At 35.1% G+C, this 15,393-nt stretch overlaps 2 protein-coding genes across 15 annotated transcripts in view; one reads left to right on the plus strand and one right to left on the minus strand.

Moving 5' to 3' along the window:
- Positions 1–15,393, minus strand: part of CDC42BPA (CDC42 binding protein kinase alpha) — a 322,438-nt gene that overhangs the window by 76,211 nt on the left and 230,834 nt on the right. For all 14 annotated transcript variants that reach the window (XM_007167184.2, XM_007167178.2, XM_007167177.2 and 11 more), the window contains 2 exons: positions 11,963–12,068; positions 1,829–1,953 (listed from right to left, as the gene is read on the minus strand). In XM_007167184.2, coding sequence (XP_007167246.2) covers positions 1,829–1,953; positions 11,963–12,068 — 231 coding nt within the window. The remainder of the gene's footprint in view (positions 1–1,828; positions 1,954–11,962; positions 12,069–15,393) is intronic.
- Positions 12,705–13,983, plus strand: LOC103000479 (sialomucin core protein 24-like). Its single transcript, XM_057555617.1, has 2 exons — positions 12,705–13,299; positions 13,907–13,983. Exons 1-2 carry the CDS (start codon positions 12,705–12,707, stop codon positions 13,981–13,983), a joined length of 672 nt encoding a protein of 223 aa, XP_057411600.1.

A 15,393-nucleotide genomic window follows, 5' to 3' on the forward strand; every position in this document is an offset into this window, starting at 1 on the left:
CTTGACCTAAAAGGTTTTCTTTCACATGAAAGAGGTATTTCATAGGAAAAGGCAGAGGGAGCAGAGTAACAAGGCCATTAGAAATGCATTCAAATGAAGTCTTATATACAGCAGTGTTTGTTTTATTTTAAAACTGTTAATTTGGCCAATGGAAACATTTAAAACACTGCATATCACAAGCTTCCAAAACCTTGTTTTGGCATTACTTCATTTTTTAATATACCAGATTAAAAAACCAGGAATAGCCTGAGACTTCTGACCTTTATAAGCTTGCACAGAATATCTCAGAGATATAACTTTCAAATAGGTGAGAACTCTGAGAACAGTGAGTATATCTTTTACTTTTAGCCTATTAGGTATTTAATAATTTATTATCTAATATATTAGTCCATTTCTAAATAATAGCTTTAATGCAAAGTGAATTCATTGTATTCCTAATTTCTTCTGCATATTTCACTTGAATGTGAAATGTGTAAAAAGAGTGCTTTGTAGTATCACACAAAAATTTTCATCTTCATCCTTTCTACTAAGCCTTTCCAGATAGTCCATATTTAAAGCTTCTTTACTAGAACCACTTCCCATTCCATCTGAACCCATCATGCAATCACTTGAAAAGATCAGTGGTCTAGGATCTCAGGCTTTGGCCAAATCAGTTTTGTCTTCTATAAAGTCATTTTCTTTAACATCTTATTACAAATTTGATTACATAATAATGGAGTTACAAATGAAAAGTCATAATGTTTGATATTATAAGCACGGCTAAAGATTAAAATGATTTTGCTTTGGAAATGTAGAGTTTATGACAAGGATCTCAATTAAATATTAATGAACCATTAACTGTACTATTTGGAACACAACCATATTTCCACAATTTGGGCATTTTCCTTCAGATATGCACTCAACAGTCACATTCATAAGCTAAAGCTGAGTTAACATAAGAGCTCTATAGTTAAGTCAATATCAAAATACTTGAGTCATTTGGGTAAGATTACTTAAAAAGGCAGTGTTTATTCACTTATGATTTCATTTAAGAAGGAGGGTATTAAGCTGGTATAAATAGGAAAAAATGCTTAGAGAACAAAAATAAGAGCATGATAAACTAACATTCTCACCATATTATTGGTCTATAGATATCTGAAGAAACCAGTAGTTGTTTATATAAATAAAACATCAATAACGTGCTAAAAAAGAGTCAGAAAGTTAAAAAAGTAAATATAAAAAGTTAGGCTATTTGCATTAGAAAATAAAGTCCCTGTTGGATTCTACTTTCTTCAAGTATTATAAAAATATACAAATTTTTACAAATACCAGAACAATCATTTGAGTTAATTAATATGAAAGTTACTAAGGCAATTATCCCAAATTAAATCCTAGGGGTTTAAAGAACAGGTGATAAAACTAAACTGTAACCATTTAATGTTTTAAAAATGCCGTGTGTGAATTAGTCTGTTATAATTATGAAAAAGGTGAAAGCACATCTTCAGCTTGTAAAATATTCTCCAGGCTTTCTGTTTCTTAAAGTAATCACAAATACAGCAATTTTGATCTTAGAAAGGAACATCCATAGCTAGTGAATGAGTTTCTTCAGTTCTTTAAGGATCAACTGTCTTAGGAGACAATAACATTTTCTTTTCTTAGAAAGAAATATCAGCTTCCAATGAAACTGTGTAAAAGCTGATATGGAGTATTTGGAGTTAGAGAAAAGAGGAAAATAACAGACAACATAGAAGAAGCACAGACCAGTAATAAATATTCCTCCTGGAATTCATACCAACTTGACTATATGGCCAAAAATTACCCACAAAAACAGATTTAAGAGAGTACTCACCACTGAATTATTTCTGTGATTTGAGCTTCCCAGTGTGCAACTGATTCCTTCTTGTCTGCTAGATCTTTTACCTCTTCTTCTAACTGCTGGTTGCATGTACTTAAGTTCTCATACAAAGTGGTAAGCTGAAAGGCAGTTTTAAGGTACTTAAAGACGTGTGACTTTTAGGAACAGGAATTCAAGGTGCTCAGATGCCTCTTGTTAAATCTGATAACTCAAAAATGCTTGTCTTTCTGATTTCCTATTATTATGCACCCTCTGGTCACTGAATTTGGAAACATCAAGTACTCTGAATTCTCCTTCTGCCTTTGCTTTTCCCATACTCCTCATGTTGAACTGGTTCTGTCCGTGAACATTCTCCATTTGCCTGAAGAACTCTCCAGTTCTGTTGGTAACAACATCTCTCATTTTTTTGTCTGAAAATATCTCTATGTCATCCTCTTTTTAAAAAAACTTATAATTTCAAGTATATACAAAAATGAACAGAAGAGTATAAGTGAATTCCCATGAGCCCATCATCACTAACTTCAACAATTATCACCTCAATGTCAATCTTATTTCATTTGTACTCCTGTCTTCTTACCCTTTCCTCCGGTATTATTCTGCAGCAAATATCAGACATCATATAATTTTATCCATATATATTTGTGTATATCTCTAGAAAATAAGGCTCTCTTTTTACATATAACCACAATATCATTATCATATTTAAACAAATTTCACAAGTTTCCTTACTTTATCACACAGCTAGTAATTGTTCAAATTTCCAGTTGTCTCAAAACATCAAAAGACTTAACAGTCTGTTAAATTGAATCATACCAACAAATAAACATAACTTAATGGTTGCTCTATCTTTTAAGTCTTTTTTACTTATAGGCTCCAGATTACTCCATTTGGGCTGCTGTAGTGGAATATCACAGTCTGAGTGGCTTAAACAAGAAACATTTATTTCTGACAGTTCTGGACGCTGGGAAGTCCAAGATCAAGGCACCAGCAGATTCAGTGTCTGGCAAGGACCCACTTCCTGGTTTATAGATGGTCGTGGGAGGAGGGAGCTCTGTGGGGTCTCTTTTATAAGCGCACTAATCCTATTCATGAAGGCTCTACCTTCATGACCTAATCATCTCCCAAAGGCTATACCTCCAAATAGTACTAGGTGTCAACATCTGAACTTTGGAGGGACACAAACATCTAGTACATAGCAGTTCCCCTCCAACACTTTAATTTTTCTTGTAATTTATTTGTTGAAGAAGTATGTTGTTTGTCCTGCAGAGTTCTCTACAGTCTGAATTTTTGCCTTCATTTTTGAAAGACACTTTTTGCTGTATATAATTTTTTAGATTGGCAGTTATTTTCCTTCAGCACTTTAAAAGATGTCATTCCTTTTTATTCTGGGTTCCATTTTTTCTGTTGGAAAGACAGCTTTAAGTTTAGCTTTTGCTCCTTTGAATACAATGTGTCTTTCTTCTCTGGCTGCTTCTAGGATTTTCTTTTGTTGTTGGTCTTTAGCAATTTTTCTATAATGTGCCTAAGGGATTGAATTTCTATTTATCACCTTTAGGGTTTGTGGCACATCTTGAATTTGGGGCTAAATATTTCTCAAAGGTCTTGGAAAATTATGGGCCATTAACTCTGCAAATATTGCTTCTACCACAGTCTTTCTCCTCTCCTTCTGGGAAAGCAAATATTTGTATGTCAGATCTTTTCATCATGTCCCCTATGTCTCACATCCTCTTTTTATGTACTTCTGTCTTTTTTTCTTAATATATCTTTTAAAATTTATTTATTTATTTATTTATTTATTTAATTTATTTTTGGCTGTGTCTGGTCTTAGTCGCAGTACGCGGGATCTTTGTTGTGGTGCATGGGCTCTCCAGTTGTAGCGTGAGGGTTTTCTCTTCTCTAGTTGTGGCGCGCAGGCTCCAGCGCACATGGGCTGTGTAGTTGTGGTGTGTGGGTTCCAGAGCACATGGGCTCTGTAGTTTGCGGCACATGGGCTCTAGTTGAGGCATGCAAGCTCAGTAGTTGTGGCATGCAGGCTTAGTTGCCCCGCGGCACATGGGATCTTAGTTCCCTGACCAGGGATCGAACCAGCATCCCCTGCATTATAAGGCAGATTCTTTATCACTGGACCACCAGGGAAGTTCCTGTATTTCTGTCCTTTTAGATCTATATCCAGACTTCAGTACAGAAAGTTTTTTATTTACCCCTTCCTTTCTTTGGTTCTTTCCAATCTACTGTTAAAATTTTCTGTTGGATTTTCCATTTATTTTATTTTTCACTTCTAAAGATTTATTTGACTGTTTTGTATAGATTCCAGTTGTCTGCTGAAATTCTTCATCATGTTTATTTTCTTGAATATATCATACAGTTATTTTAAAGTTCATTTAAGAAAATTCCAATACTTAGAATTGTGTGTGTCTGTTTATACTGACTGCCTGGTTTTCTTCTCATTTATTATTTTCTTACTTTGTTTTTGCTGTTATACTTTTATGTCTTGGTTTTCTTTGGTTGTATCTCTTGGTATGCATTGTAATTTCTTACTGCATGCCACATATAGTGTATGAAAATTTTAGAGATAATTTGAGGCTCTATATAATATCTTCCTCCAGAGACTGTTTACTTTTACTTCTGGTAGGCAATTAGACGGATCAGGGATTCAATTACTTAGAGGCTGGGTTTCAGTCACTGAGAAGGCTCATCTCTCTCTGGTTCACCCTTATTTCTAAAATGTAGCCTTTTCGATGAGTTCAATTGAAAGCTTGAATTGATTACCAAGGATCCTGCACCTTGGTGGGCATTGATATTCAGTTTTTCTCTCTAAACTTGTGATACTGTGGAATATTGTGCTCAACTTCCTGGATTCTCTGCTACAGCTTTCATATCAGCAAATGCCTCAAGAGGAAAACTGGCACTGAATGCTAGGCTCATCTCTCTGTACTACTCCTTTCTAAAGGATCTGGGTCAGTAAAGTCTCGGCTGCCTTCTTATCTCTCCAGTGCCTTCCTGCAGATGAATACTTCCAGGCAGTATTGCTACAGTATTAAAAACATTTTTTTTAAGTCCAGCTTTATAGCTCTTCTTGGTGAGGTGGTAGGTATGATGTAACCTAATCTGTCACAGAAGCAAAAATTCTTGTTTATTTAGTTTTTAAAAGTTCATGATAAAATATTTGCATACAATTTTTATTTCATGGCTACATTTTTCTGATAAATGGTCTCAATCTGCTATTAGTTATTACTATTCCTTTCTTCCTTTCTGATATATTTGTAGAGGTATTGTGTTAGTTTTCTTTTTGATTACTCAGCTTGAAGGAGACGAATTTTTCCTACAAGAATTATTTATAGGTTTGTGAAGATGAGGGGCCATGTGATGGTTAAATTTATGAGTCAACTTGATGGGGTCACAGGGTGCCTAGACATTTGGTCAAACATTCTGGTTGTGTCTTTGAAGGTGTCTCTGGGTGAGATTAACATTTGAATTGATTGACTAAATAAAGCAGATTACCTTCCTAATGTGGATGGTTCCCATTCAATCAGTTGAACGCCTGAATAGAAAAAAAGGCTGACCTTAGTAAGAGGGAACTCCTCCTGCCTGACTTGCTTTCAAGCTGGGACATTGGATTCTGTCCTTGGTCTCTTACTGAAACAGTGGCTCTTCCTGGGTCTGACATAAGAAACTATTGCTATGATTTACATCAGAGAATGTTTTGCCTATGTTCTCTTCTAGGAGATTTATGGTATCATGTCTTAATATTTAAGTCTTCAAGCCATTCTGAGTTTATTTTTGTGTATGGTGTGAGGGAGTGTTTTAACTTCATTGTTTTATATGCAGCTGTCCAGCTCTCCCAATACTACTTGCTGAAGAGACTGTCTTTTCTCCATTGTATATTCTTGCCTCCCTTGTCGAAGATTAATTGACCATAGGTGTGTGGGTTTATTTCTGGGCTCTCTATTCTGTTCCACTGATCCATATGTCTGTTTTTGTCAGCCAATACCAAGCTGTTTTGATTACTGTAGCTTTGTAGTATTGTCTGAAGTCTGAGAGGATTATGTCTCCAGCTTTGTTCTTTTTCCTCAGGATTGCTTTGGCAATTCTGTTTTTTGTTTTTTGTTGTGGTTCCATATAAATTTTAGGAATATTTGTTCTAGTTCTGTAAAAAATGACATGGGTAATTTGACAGATCACATTAAATCTGTAGACTGTTTTGGGTAGTATGGCCATTTTAACAATATCAATTCTTCCAATCCAAGAGCATGGGCTATCTTTCCATTTCTTTGAATCATTTTCAATTTCCTTTATCAATGTTTTATAGTTCTTGGCATATAAGTCTCTCACCTCCTTGGTCAGGTTTATTCCTAAGTGTGTTTGTTTGATTTTTTATTGATGCGATTTTAAAAGGGATTGTCTTTTCACTTTCCCTTTCTGAGATTTCATTGTTAGTGTAAAGAAATGCAACTGATTTCTGTATGTTAATCTTGTATCCTGCTACCTTGCTGAATTCGTTTACCAGTTCTAGTAGTTTCTGTGTGGAGTCTTTAGGGTTTCTTATATATGGTATCATGTCATCTGCATACAATGACAACTTTACCTCTTCCCTTCCAATTTGGATACCTTTTATTTCTTTTTCTTGTCTGACTGCTGTGGCTAGGATTTCTAATACTATGTTGAACAGAAGTGGTAAGAGTGGGCATCCTTGTCTTGTTCCAGATTTTAGCAGAAAGGCTTTCAGCTTTTCACCTTTGAGTATTATGTTGGCTATGGGTTTGCCATAAATAGCTTTTATATGCTGAGATTTGTTCCCTCTATACCCACTTTGGAAAGAGTTTTTATCATGAATGGATGTTGAGTTTTATCAAATGCTTTTTCTGCATCTATTGAGATGATCATGTAGTTTTTGTCTTTTCTTATGTTGATGTGGTTTATCACACTGACTGATTTGCATATGTTGAACCATCCATGTAACCCTGGGATGAATCCAGCTTGATCATGGTGTATGATCCTTTTTATGGTTGTTGGATTCGGTTTCCTAATATTTTGTTGAGGATTTTTACATCTATATTTATCAAAGATATTGGCCTGTAATTTTCTCTGCCAATAAATTGGACAAACTAGAAGAAATGTACAAGTTTTGCCAACTCCCTAATCTAAGTTCATCTGGAATTCTCCTAATGACCCAGGGTTTTTCTGGTGTGTGTTTTTAACCTGTACTTCCATGGGAGATAGGCAGTTTTTGCAAAAGTCACAATGCAAAGTTTCATTTCTTCCCCTCTGCCAAAAGACAAATTACTTTATGCATTCCCCATTTAATCCTATCCTCAACCTCATGGTCTTCTTAGAAAGAAAAAGGGTCAGAGAACCTGTCACTACCAATGCACATCGCTAGCTGCCTATTGAGAATAAGGAATTTACGTTTTGTACTCCAGGGTGTGCTATTTACCTCTAAAAATGTATTTTACCAGCTATTTTCTTTTTATAGGTTTATTAAGGTATAATTTACATACTATAAAATTCACTCATTATAACACTTATGGTTTGATGATTTTTAGTAAATTTAAACATTTGTGCAATAATCACCACTATCTGGTTTGGGAACACTTCCAATACCTGAGAAATTTCCCTCAAGCTGGTTTGCAGTCAATCCTGGCTTCCAACATGAGTTCTAGGCATCACTGATCTATTTTCTGTGTCTATAGTTTTGCCTTTTCTAGAAACATAATATCAATTAAATCATACAATATATAGTTTTTTGTATCAGGCTTTTTTCACTTATCGTATTATTGAGGTTCAACCACAGTGCTGCACACATCAGGAACTAACTCCTTTTTATAGCTGGGTAGTATTCTATTACATGGATATTAGTACACTTTATTTATCTGTTCACTACTTGATGAACATTTGTATTGTTTCCAGTTATTTGCTATTATGAATAATGATGCTATGAACATTCATATACAAGTTTCTAAAGGGACTATGTTTTTAATTCTTCTGAATTTCCAAGTTATAGGGTAAGTGTATGCTTAACTTTTTGAGAAATTTCAAAACTGTTTTCTGAAGTAGTTATACCATCTTGCACTTCTACAAGCAGTGTAGGAGTTTCAGTTCCTCCATATCCTTGCCAACAGCTGGTATGGTCACTGATTGATTAATTAACTCTTGAGCCTGTACAACAGTATGTTACTATGGTTTAACTTGCATTGTTCCTAATGACTAATGATAGTGAACATCTTTTCATGTGCTTATTTGTTATTCATATATCTTCTTTCATGAAATGTCTATTCAATTTTTCCCCCGTTTTTTTCCATTGGGTTTTTTGTATTATTTCTTATTACTGAGTTTTAAGAGTTCTTTATACATTCCAAATATAAGTCTTTTATCAGATAAATTATTTGAAAATCTTTTCTCTTCATCTATGTATGTCTTTTCATTTTCTTAATGTCATCTTTAAATTTTGACGAGGTCCAATTTATAATTATTTTTCTATCAAGGGTTGTGCTCTGTGTCATATCTACAAAATCTTTGACTAACCCCAAATCACAAAGATTTTCTCCTATGCTTACCTCTTATATTTCAGTTTATGATCCACTTTGAATTAATTGTATATGCTATGAGGTAAGGATCTAAGTTAATTTTTTACACATAGATATCCAATTATTCCAGCACCATTTGTTGAAAAGATTGTCTTTTTCCCACTGAATTGCCTTGGCACTTTTGCTGAAAATCAATCAACCATAAATATGATGTCTTATTTTTGGACTCTCTACTCTGTTCCATTATGCCAATGTTACCATCTTTTGATTACTAAAGATTTACAGTAAGTTTCAAAATTCTGTAGTGTAAATCCTCCAACTTTTGTACCCCTTGCCTCCCCACCCCCGCCAAATATTTTTGCTATTGTAGGTCTTCTGTATTCCCATATAACTTTAAGGATAGGCTTGCCAATTCTAACAAAAAAGCCTACCAAAATTTTGACAGTGATTTCCCCAAATCCATAGATCTATTAGGAGAGAACTGCAGTCCTAACAATATGCAGTATATCTCTCCATTTGTTTAGATATTCCTTAATTTATCTCAGTAATGTTTTGTGGTTGTCTTCCTTTGGTTAACTCTGGGAGCTCTGAAATGACTGTTTTCAACAACTGTGTCCACTTTGAAACTTTTTTTTTCTTGAGTGGATTCATCAATCTCTTCATGTTAGCATAGCCAGAAGTCTACAAGCTATTTTGGAGAATGTTTTTTGCAGATGCAGTGTCTTCACTAATTCCTACAACACATCCTTTTCTGATCACCATTGCTTTTGACTTCCAATTAATCTGTGATTGGGGTTTCAGCTAGAGATTTGCAAGAAGAGGAGGAAATACAGATTTTTGCACTGTCATGTTACAGTGGTTAAAAGGAGTCTTAAATAGATGTGTTTAGTATTTGTCAGGAAAAGTTAATCTTTTCATTCTTACTGAATAAAAGCACAGGGCTCCGGAGCCAGACTACCTGTGTTCCAATCCCATCCTGCCACTCCCTAGTTTTGAGATTACGAGAGTAGCTTAATCTCCCTTTGCCTCAATTTCCTTATCTGTAAAATGGTAGGAACAATAGGGTATACCTCACAGAGTTATTGTGAGAATTATATGGTTTATATAAAGTAACTCAGGAGAGGGCCTGCACAAAGTAAATTCTACCTAAGTATTACTTCATTTTGCATGTTTGGGAATGAGAAGGTTTTACTATTTGTAAATTGACATATCTGGCTTATGATAATTATAAGACTACATAGGAATATGGAAAAATGCTCATGTTTTAAATGAAACAGCAGATTAGAAAATATAATGTATATATGACTGAAATTATGTAATAATACATATATAACCAAACCTGAAAAGGAACATATAAAATAGTTGTTTCGTGTTGATGAAATCATAGGTAACTTTTATGTTGAATATTTTCCATATTTTGTGTAATTTTGCTTTTATGTAAAATAATTATTTAAAAACAAGACACAAATGATAATATTTTCTTACTGGAAACCATTTACTTCCACTCCTTGGCATATATGGCTAATTTTACTTGCAATAAGTTACCTTTAATAGAAACTTTGAATACAGACTTCTGAAAATATCAACAAACTTTTTTCTACTTCCTTTTTAATTTTTATTTTTGAAGTTAAAAAATCTGACTATGAGAATCTATTAGTTATATAAGTTTCAAAATTAACATACTAATTGCTTTTTGGTTTCTATATCTGAAGTTCTGTTGAGAAGGAATTCTGTTCTCTTCAAGCAGGTTCCCAATGGAACAGTTGTTGTAGCAATGGCAAAGGTATTCTTTGGTTATCCCTCTTGGGGAAAATACCCAATTCAACCAAACCAAAAAATGAGTAAATGGAAAGAAACAGTGAAGATGTGCAGTTAGGTGGACTGACAGAGAAGTAAAGCTGAATAAAAGGAGCAAAAATAAAGAAGAGGTTCAAATGGAAGAAGACCCAGACCCTCCCCTATTTCTCCAGAAATAAACATTTCCTTGTTATCATTTGTCACTGAATACTTGCCAACCATATGATTTGCTCTCAAAGTTCTGTTCACATCCTTTACCACATCTTTCAATTTAGCAAGACAAGGTAATATTCTATTTTTTATAAAATTAGGAGATAGGCTTTTATTTTTATCCTTCAGATCTCATCAAAATCAAAAGAGTATTGTTTAAAAATTATTTCTAAAGATGTATTTCTGGTAAACTTGCCAGAACTTTATGGTTAATAATGAAATGAAACCAAGGGGTGAATACAAGATTTGATCTACATTCGATTTGATTATATCACAATTCAATTTTTCTTAAACTATAATACCATCTTTTACTAGGTAATTTGCTTATAAACTCTACATGAAGTGGCCTTCTAGAGTTTAATTATATTTCTTACCTCAAGGTAACTCTTAACAGAATCTTAAAATTCTGTCTGGTAGACAGAAATGATGTTTAATTTTGTAGTCATATTGTTTAAGCCCATTAAATAACAATTATGTGACCTATTTGGATAAAGTTTAAATACTGTTAGTTTTATTTTAGTGGAATTAACTAAGAGTTATACAATAATGTTCATACAGTATTCATAGTTTAAAAAATAATTTATACTACTTACTATTTGGCCACTTTCCACAGTGTTTGTGTGCATCCGCTTTGTAATTACAAAATAAACAGAGTTCTTTCTCAAGTAGTTTGCAACCAAACAAGCAAAGTCATTTTTAAATGCTTAGAAAACTGAATAATCATTGGGAAAATAGTGACAGAAATAAAAAGGAATATAGAACACAATGGAAAATTGAGATAGAATGAATGAAAAGTCTCTCTTTTATGACTATTTAGCCATTGTCTTTCAATGTGTTATTGAAATGACTATTAATTGAACATAATACTTTTACTGCAGGAAAATCCTTGAACTCATTACAAAGCACAATTATCCAAACCTCATTACTTAAAAGTAAGTAAAACTATTAAAACTGCTGATTAATATTAGGATTTTTACAGCTGTTAACAACTGGGACAAGAAATGCAGAATGATGTCAGTTCAAGAAATCTGAGATACTAAATGGAAAAAGATTCCTTTAAGTATTTCAAATTTTGTTCATAAATCTAGCTGTTTTAATCTAGGTTTAACCTATGGTTCAGCTCTTTATTCAAGCTGTAGAGTTTATAGGCAGAGTTGGTTTCTTTGGCTTCTTAACTACCAGTGGTATTACTTCTAGCTATTATCAGTTCTCCATCATGAATATGACATCAGAACTGTCAAAATTTCTCTAGTTTGGCTTAATTGTTCCTGTTCTTGCCAAAGACAGGCCTTAACTTAGCCATGACAAAGTAAGTGATTAATAGTAAAAGAGAGATGGAAAGTGAAATAAAGAACAGGGGCTCAAAAAATAAATGGGACAAAGAATAAGACGAGGTAAGCCAAGTCCTCTCTCCAAGAAGACTCCTGTACAGATTGGTAAAATGAAAAATTGCCTGTACACAGAAGCAATCCTTGTGTTTAGGAGGAATATTAAATAAAAAAATGTACACCAAATATAAAATTATATCTATAATTTCTATGATAGTGCTGAACATCTAGCATGTATCAATGAATATCAATGAGATTAAATCACTCACCTTATCAAGCTCACTTGTCAGTTTTTTATTTTCTTCCATTAATAACACTTTTTCTCGTTCATACTGTTGTTTGAACTCATTTTCAAATTCTTCCCTTTCACTTTGACTAATACAATGCAAAATATAAAAGGAAAGAAAGGAATTGAATTAAAGGTAAAATAATGGTATCCCAGATTGGCTATTGTATCATCTGCCTTATTCTGAAAAGCCACTTATATCTCAATTGCTCCAAATCCCAAACATTTCCCTTAAAATTAGGAAGTCACAATCATTTCCTTTTAATTAATAAATAGATCTGTCTGCTTAATAATATCTATTTTGTTCTTCATTTGAAAATCTGAGGAAGACATCCTGATTATGCTCACCTTATTCAGTTGTATATATGCTAGAAAGCATGGGAAAATGAGGAAGCTAGGGAAAAAGGAGGGTATAGGGACCACAATACAATTGCTTACACTCAGCTCTAGATTGCATAGAATATTCAACTTACACTTCCAACAGTTCTCTCAACACACTCAGCCCATCCTTCCATTACTCCTGCCTTCCTTCTTCCCTTCTTCCCTACGTACCTACCTATCTACACATACATACATACATACAATATTATAAAACTTATTTAAAACGATAGTTCTAACGGACAGAACTGATTCACCCTTAGGGGTAAACACAGTTCTAACGAACTTTTTAAAAACCTCCAAAGGGAGGAGTCTGGGAGGCGGCGCCGCAGGGGACAGAGGGACGGATGCGCTCAAAAGGCCAGCGCGGAGGCCGCGATACTGGCGCTGCCCCGCCCGCTGCTTTTGGCCGCCGGCTGCCTGGCCGCGCTCTGCGTGACGGGCGCGGCTCAGAACACCACGCTGGCCCCGAACGTGACGGGCGCGGCTCAGAACACCACGCTGGCCCCGAACGTGACTACACCCTCCGCTTTACCGACTACCACCAGGACAGCCCCGGTGCCGCCGCCGCTCCGCCGGGCACCACTCCAGCACCAGAAATCTGTGAAAGCCGCAACAACGGGGTTTCCTGTTCTGATGCTAATGCTGCTAACACTACCTGCTTTTGGATAAAATGCAAAGGTAAAGGCTACTGTTCAGATAATTCAACAGTTCGTGATTGCAAGGTGGTGAACAGCACAGAATTCTGTCCTGCGTCCACTGCCACACCATTGCCAACCAATTCTACAGCTAAAACCACCACTCTGCCTTCCTCTTCTACAGCTTCCACCTCAGCTACTACATCAGGTACAACTGATACCACTTTAACTCCGACTTCACAACCTGCGCGGAAGTCTACCTTTGATGCAGACAGTTTCATTGGAGGAATTGTCCTTGTCTTGGGTGTGCAGGCTGTAATTTTCTTTCTCTATAAACTGCAAATCTAAAGAATGAAACCACCACACTGTGAACAGACTCGCTAAATTAACAAGACCTGCTGTGTAACTCACTGAAACCAAAATATTATCTTTCAAGATGTCCCACATGGAAGACGCTATTCTAGGATCTTTAATTTTTCAGAGGATGCATATAGGAGCATTGCCCTTGAAGAAAAATCAGTTAAATCATTTTGCTCAACGGGAATATTTAAAATATTCTGCACGAATCCTGGTGGCTGTCTTCTTTTATTTTAAATGTCTGCAGCTGTGGGATTATGTCCTCTCTTCTTGACATGCCAAATGTAACTCTGTAAGTGATGGAAAACATTGTCCTGCGCAGACAACCTCATGACCCTTTTGGCAATATCAATGTAGTCATTTCAAAGTCTGAAAGCTGCATTATTTTCATCCTAACTCAGGATGTAGTTTAGCGACCAGAATTGAGAAGAACGTGCCAAATGAGCATCAATCAGGTGGATTTTGGGCTATCATTACAAAAGTGGAATAAATTTATAAATTTAGTATCCTTAGAGTAGAATTTAGTGCTTGATAAGTTATTTTTTCTACATTAGAAAACAGATGCCACACAGGGAATTACATTCCAGATTTAAAGAAATCAATGGAAAGGATACAAAACATTAAAGTGTAGCAGGTTATTGTTCATACTTGTAAAGCACCTTATATCATTGAGAAAATAAAAAACAGTGCCTTAAAAGACAAAAAGACAAAAACAACAACAACAACAACAAAAACCTCCTAAGGGAGAAAGGGGAATCAGTTTTTGAATACTGAGTTGAAGTGCAAATAAAGAGGCTTATCTCTACAGCAGTTTGATGGAGGATGTTAGTTAGCAGCAAATGAATTTCAATGTGAAGCAGTTCTGGGTAATTTTATGATTGCTTCCAAGTCAATAAACGACATAAGTAATGGCTGATTTTAAAAATGTAATCTTAAAAATCCCTTCCTCACTAAATTATTGAATATAAATTAAATTATAATTTAAATGATAACTTCTAGGAAAATAACCATCCTGTGTCCAAACAAATGTGTCCCTTTCCTTCTTATCTATAATCAAAATGTGAAATTTAGTTATGTTTAGGAATCTTTCTTGATTCAGAAGCAACTCCAAACAACAAACAACAATGAAAAAAATACAAACAATTACAAAGAAGCATCCTTTCAGAAAAATAAGTATATGAATAAATTGAGTAAAATTTCTATATACAACCATTTTTGTTTTTTCCTATTAGCATTAAACAAAACTTAAGTCTCTCTCATACTGAAACGAAATAAACAAACTCTCCCCTAAACTCTATGTCACACTTCATATTCCACTTTCCTTGTCTTCCCGTTCACTGGTAACCACCTTGAAATCTTGAGTTTGTCGTATCCACTTCCTCACTGCCTAAATTTTCCTCCCTGTGCCAAAATCTGATTTCTGCTGCCACCACCTCAAAAAAACTGTTGTCCCAAAACTCATTATTGTCCCAACTGTTATTATATCCAATCTACTGGCTACCTTTGACAGTGTTGTCCATTCCCTCCCTCTTGAAATGTTGTTCTCCCTTGGCTTCAGTGATACCCACTTTCTTGATTTTCAGCCTACATTTAGACTTTTCAGCTGTCTTTGTGAGCCCCCCACCCCCTCTTTCCTCCACGTAAATGCCAATGCTCCCAGGTATTCTGTCACAGGTGCTCAACTTTTTTTTTTTTTTACACATTTTCCCTGAGCTATCTCATCCATTATACCACCTATTTCAATTATCATCCATTATGCTGACAAACTCTGAATCTACATCTGAAGCTTTTCTGGGCTACAAACTGCTGACTTAATATCTCCCCGAAGTTGTCTCCCAAGCACCTCAAATTCAACATGCCCGACCCTAACAACAGAAAAACAAGTTCCCAACACCCCACGTACCTTCCCCTGTGATCATACACTCTACTTATTCTTCTCTGACTACAGGAGAAAAACGTAGCTAAGGTTGCTCTTTGCTTATGCGCCTGCTCAGGTACACTTTTCTCCTCTCCGTCCTGAATCATCTACTGGTACTTTCTA

The sequence above is a fragment of the Balaenoptera acutorostrata genome, chromosome 1, assembly GCF_949987535.1.
Source record: "Balaenoptera acutorostrata chromosome 1, mBalAcu1.1, whole genome shotgun sequence".
Classification (NCBI taxonomy): domain Eukaryota; kingdom Metazoa; phylum Chordata; class Mammalia; order Artiodactyla; family Balaenopteridae; genus Balaenoptera; species Balaenoptera acutorostrata.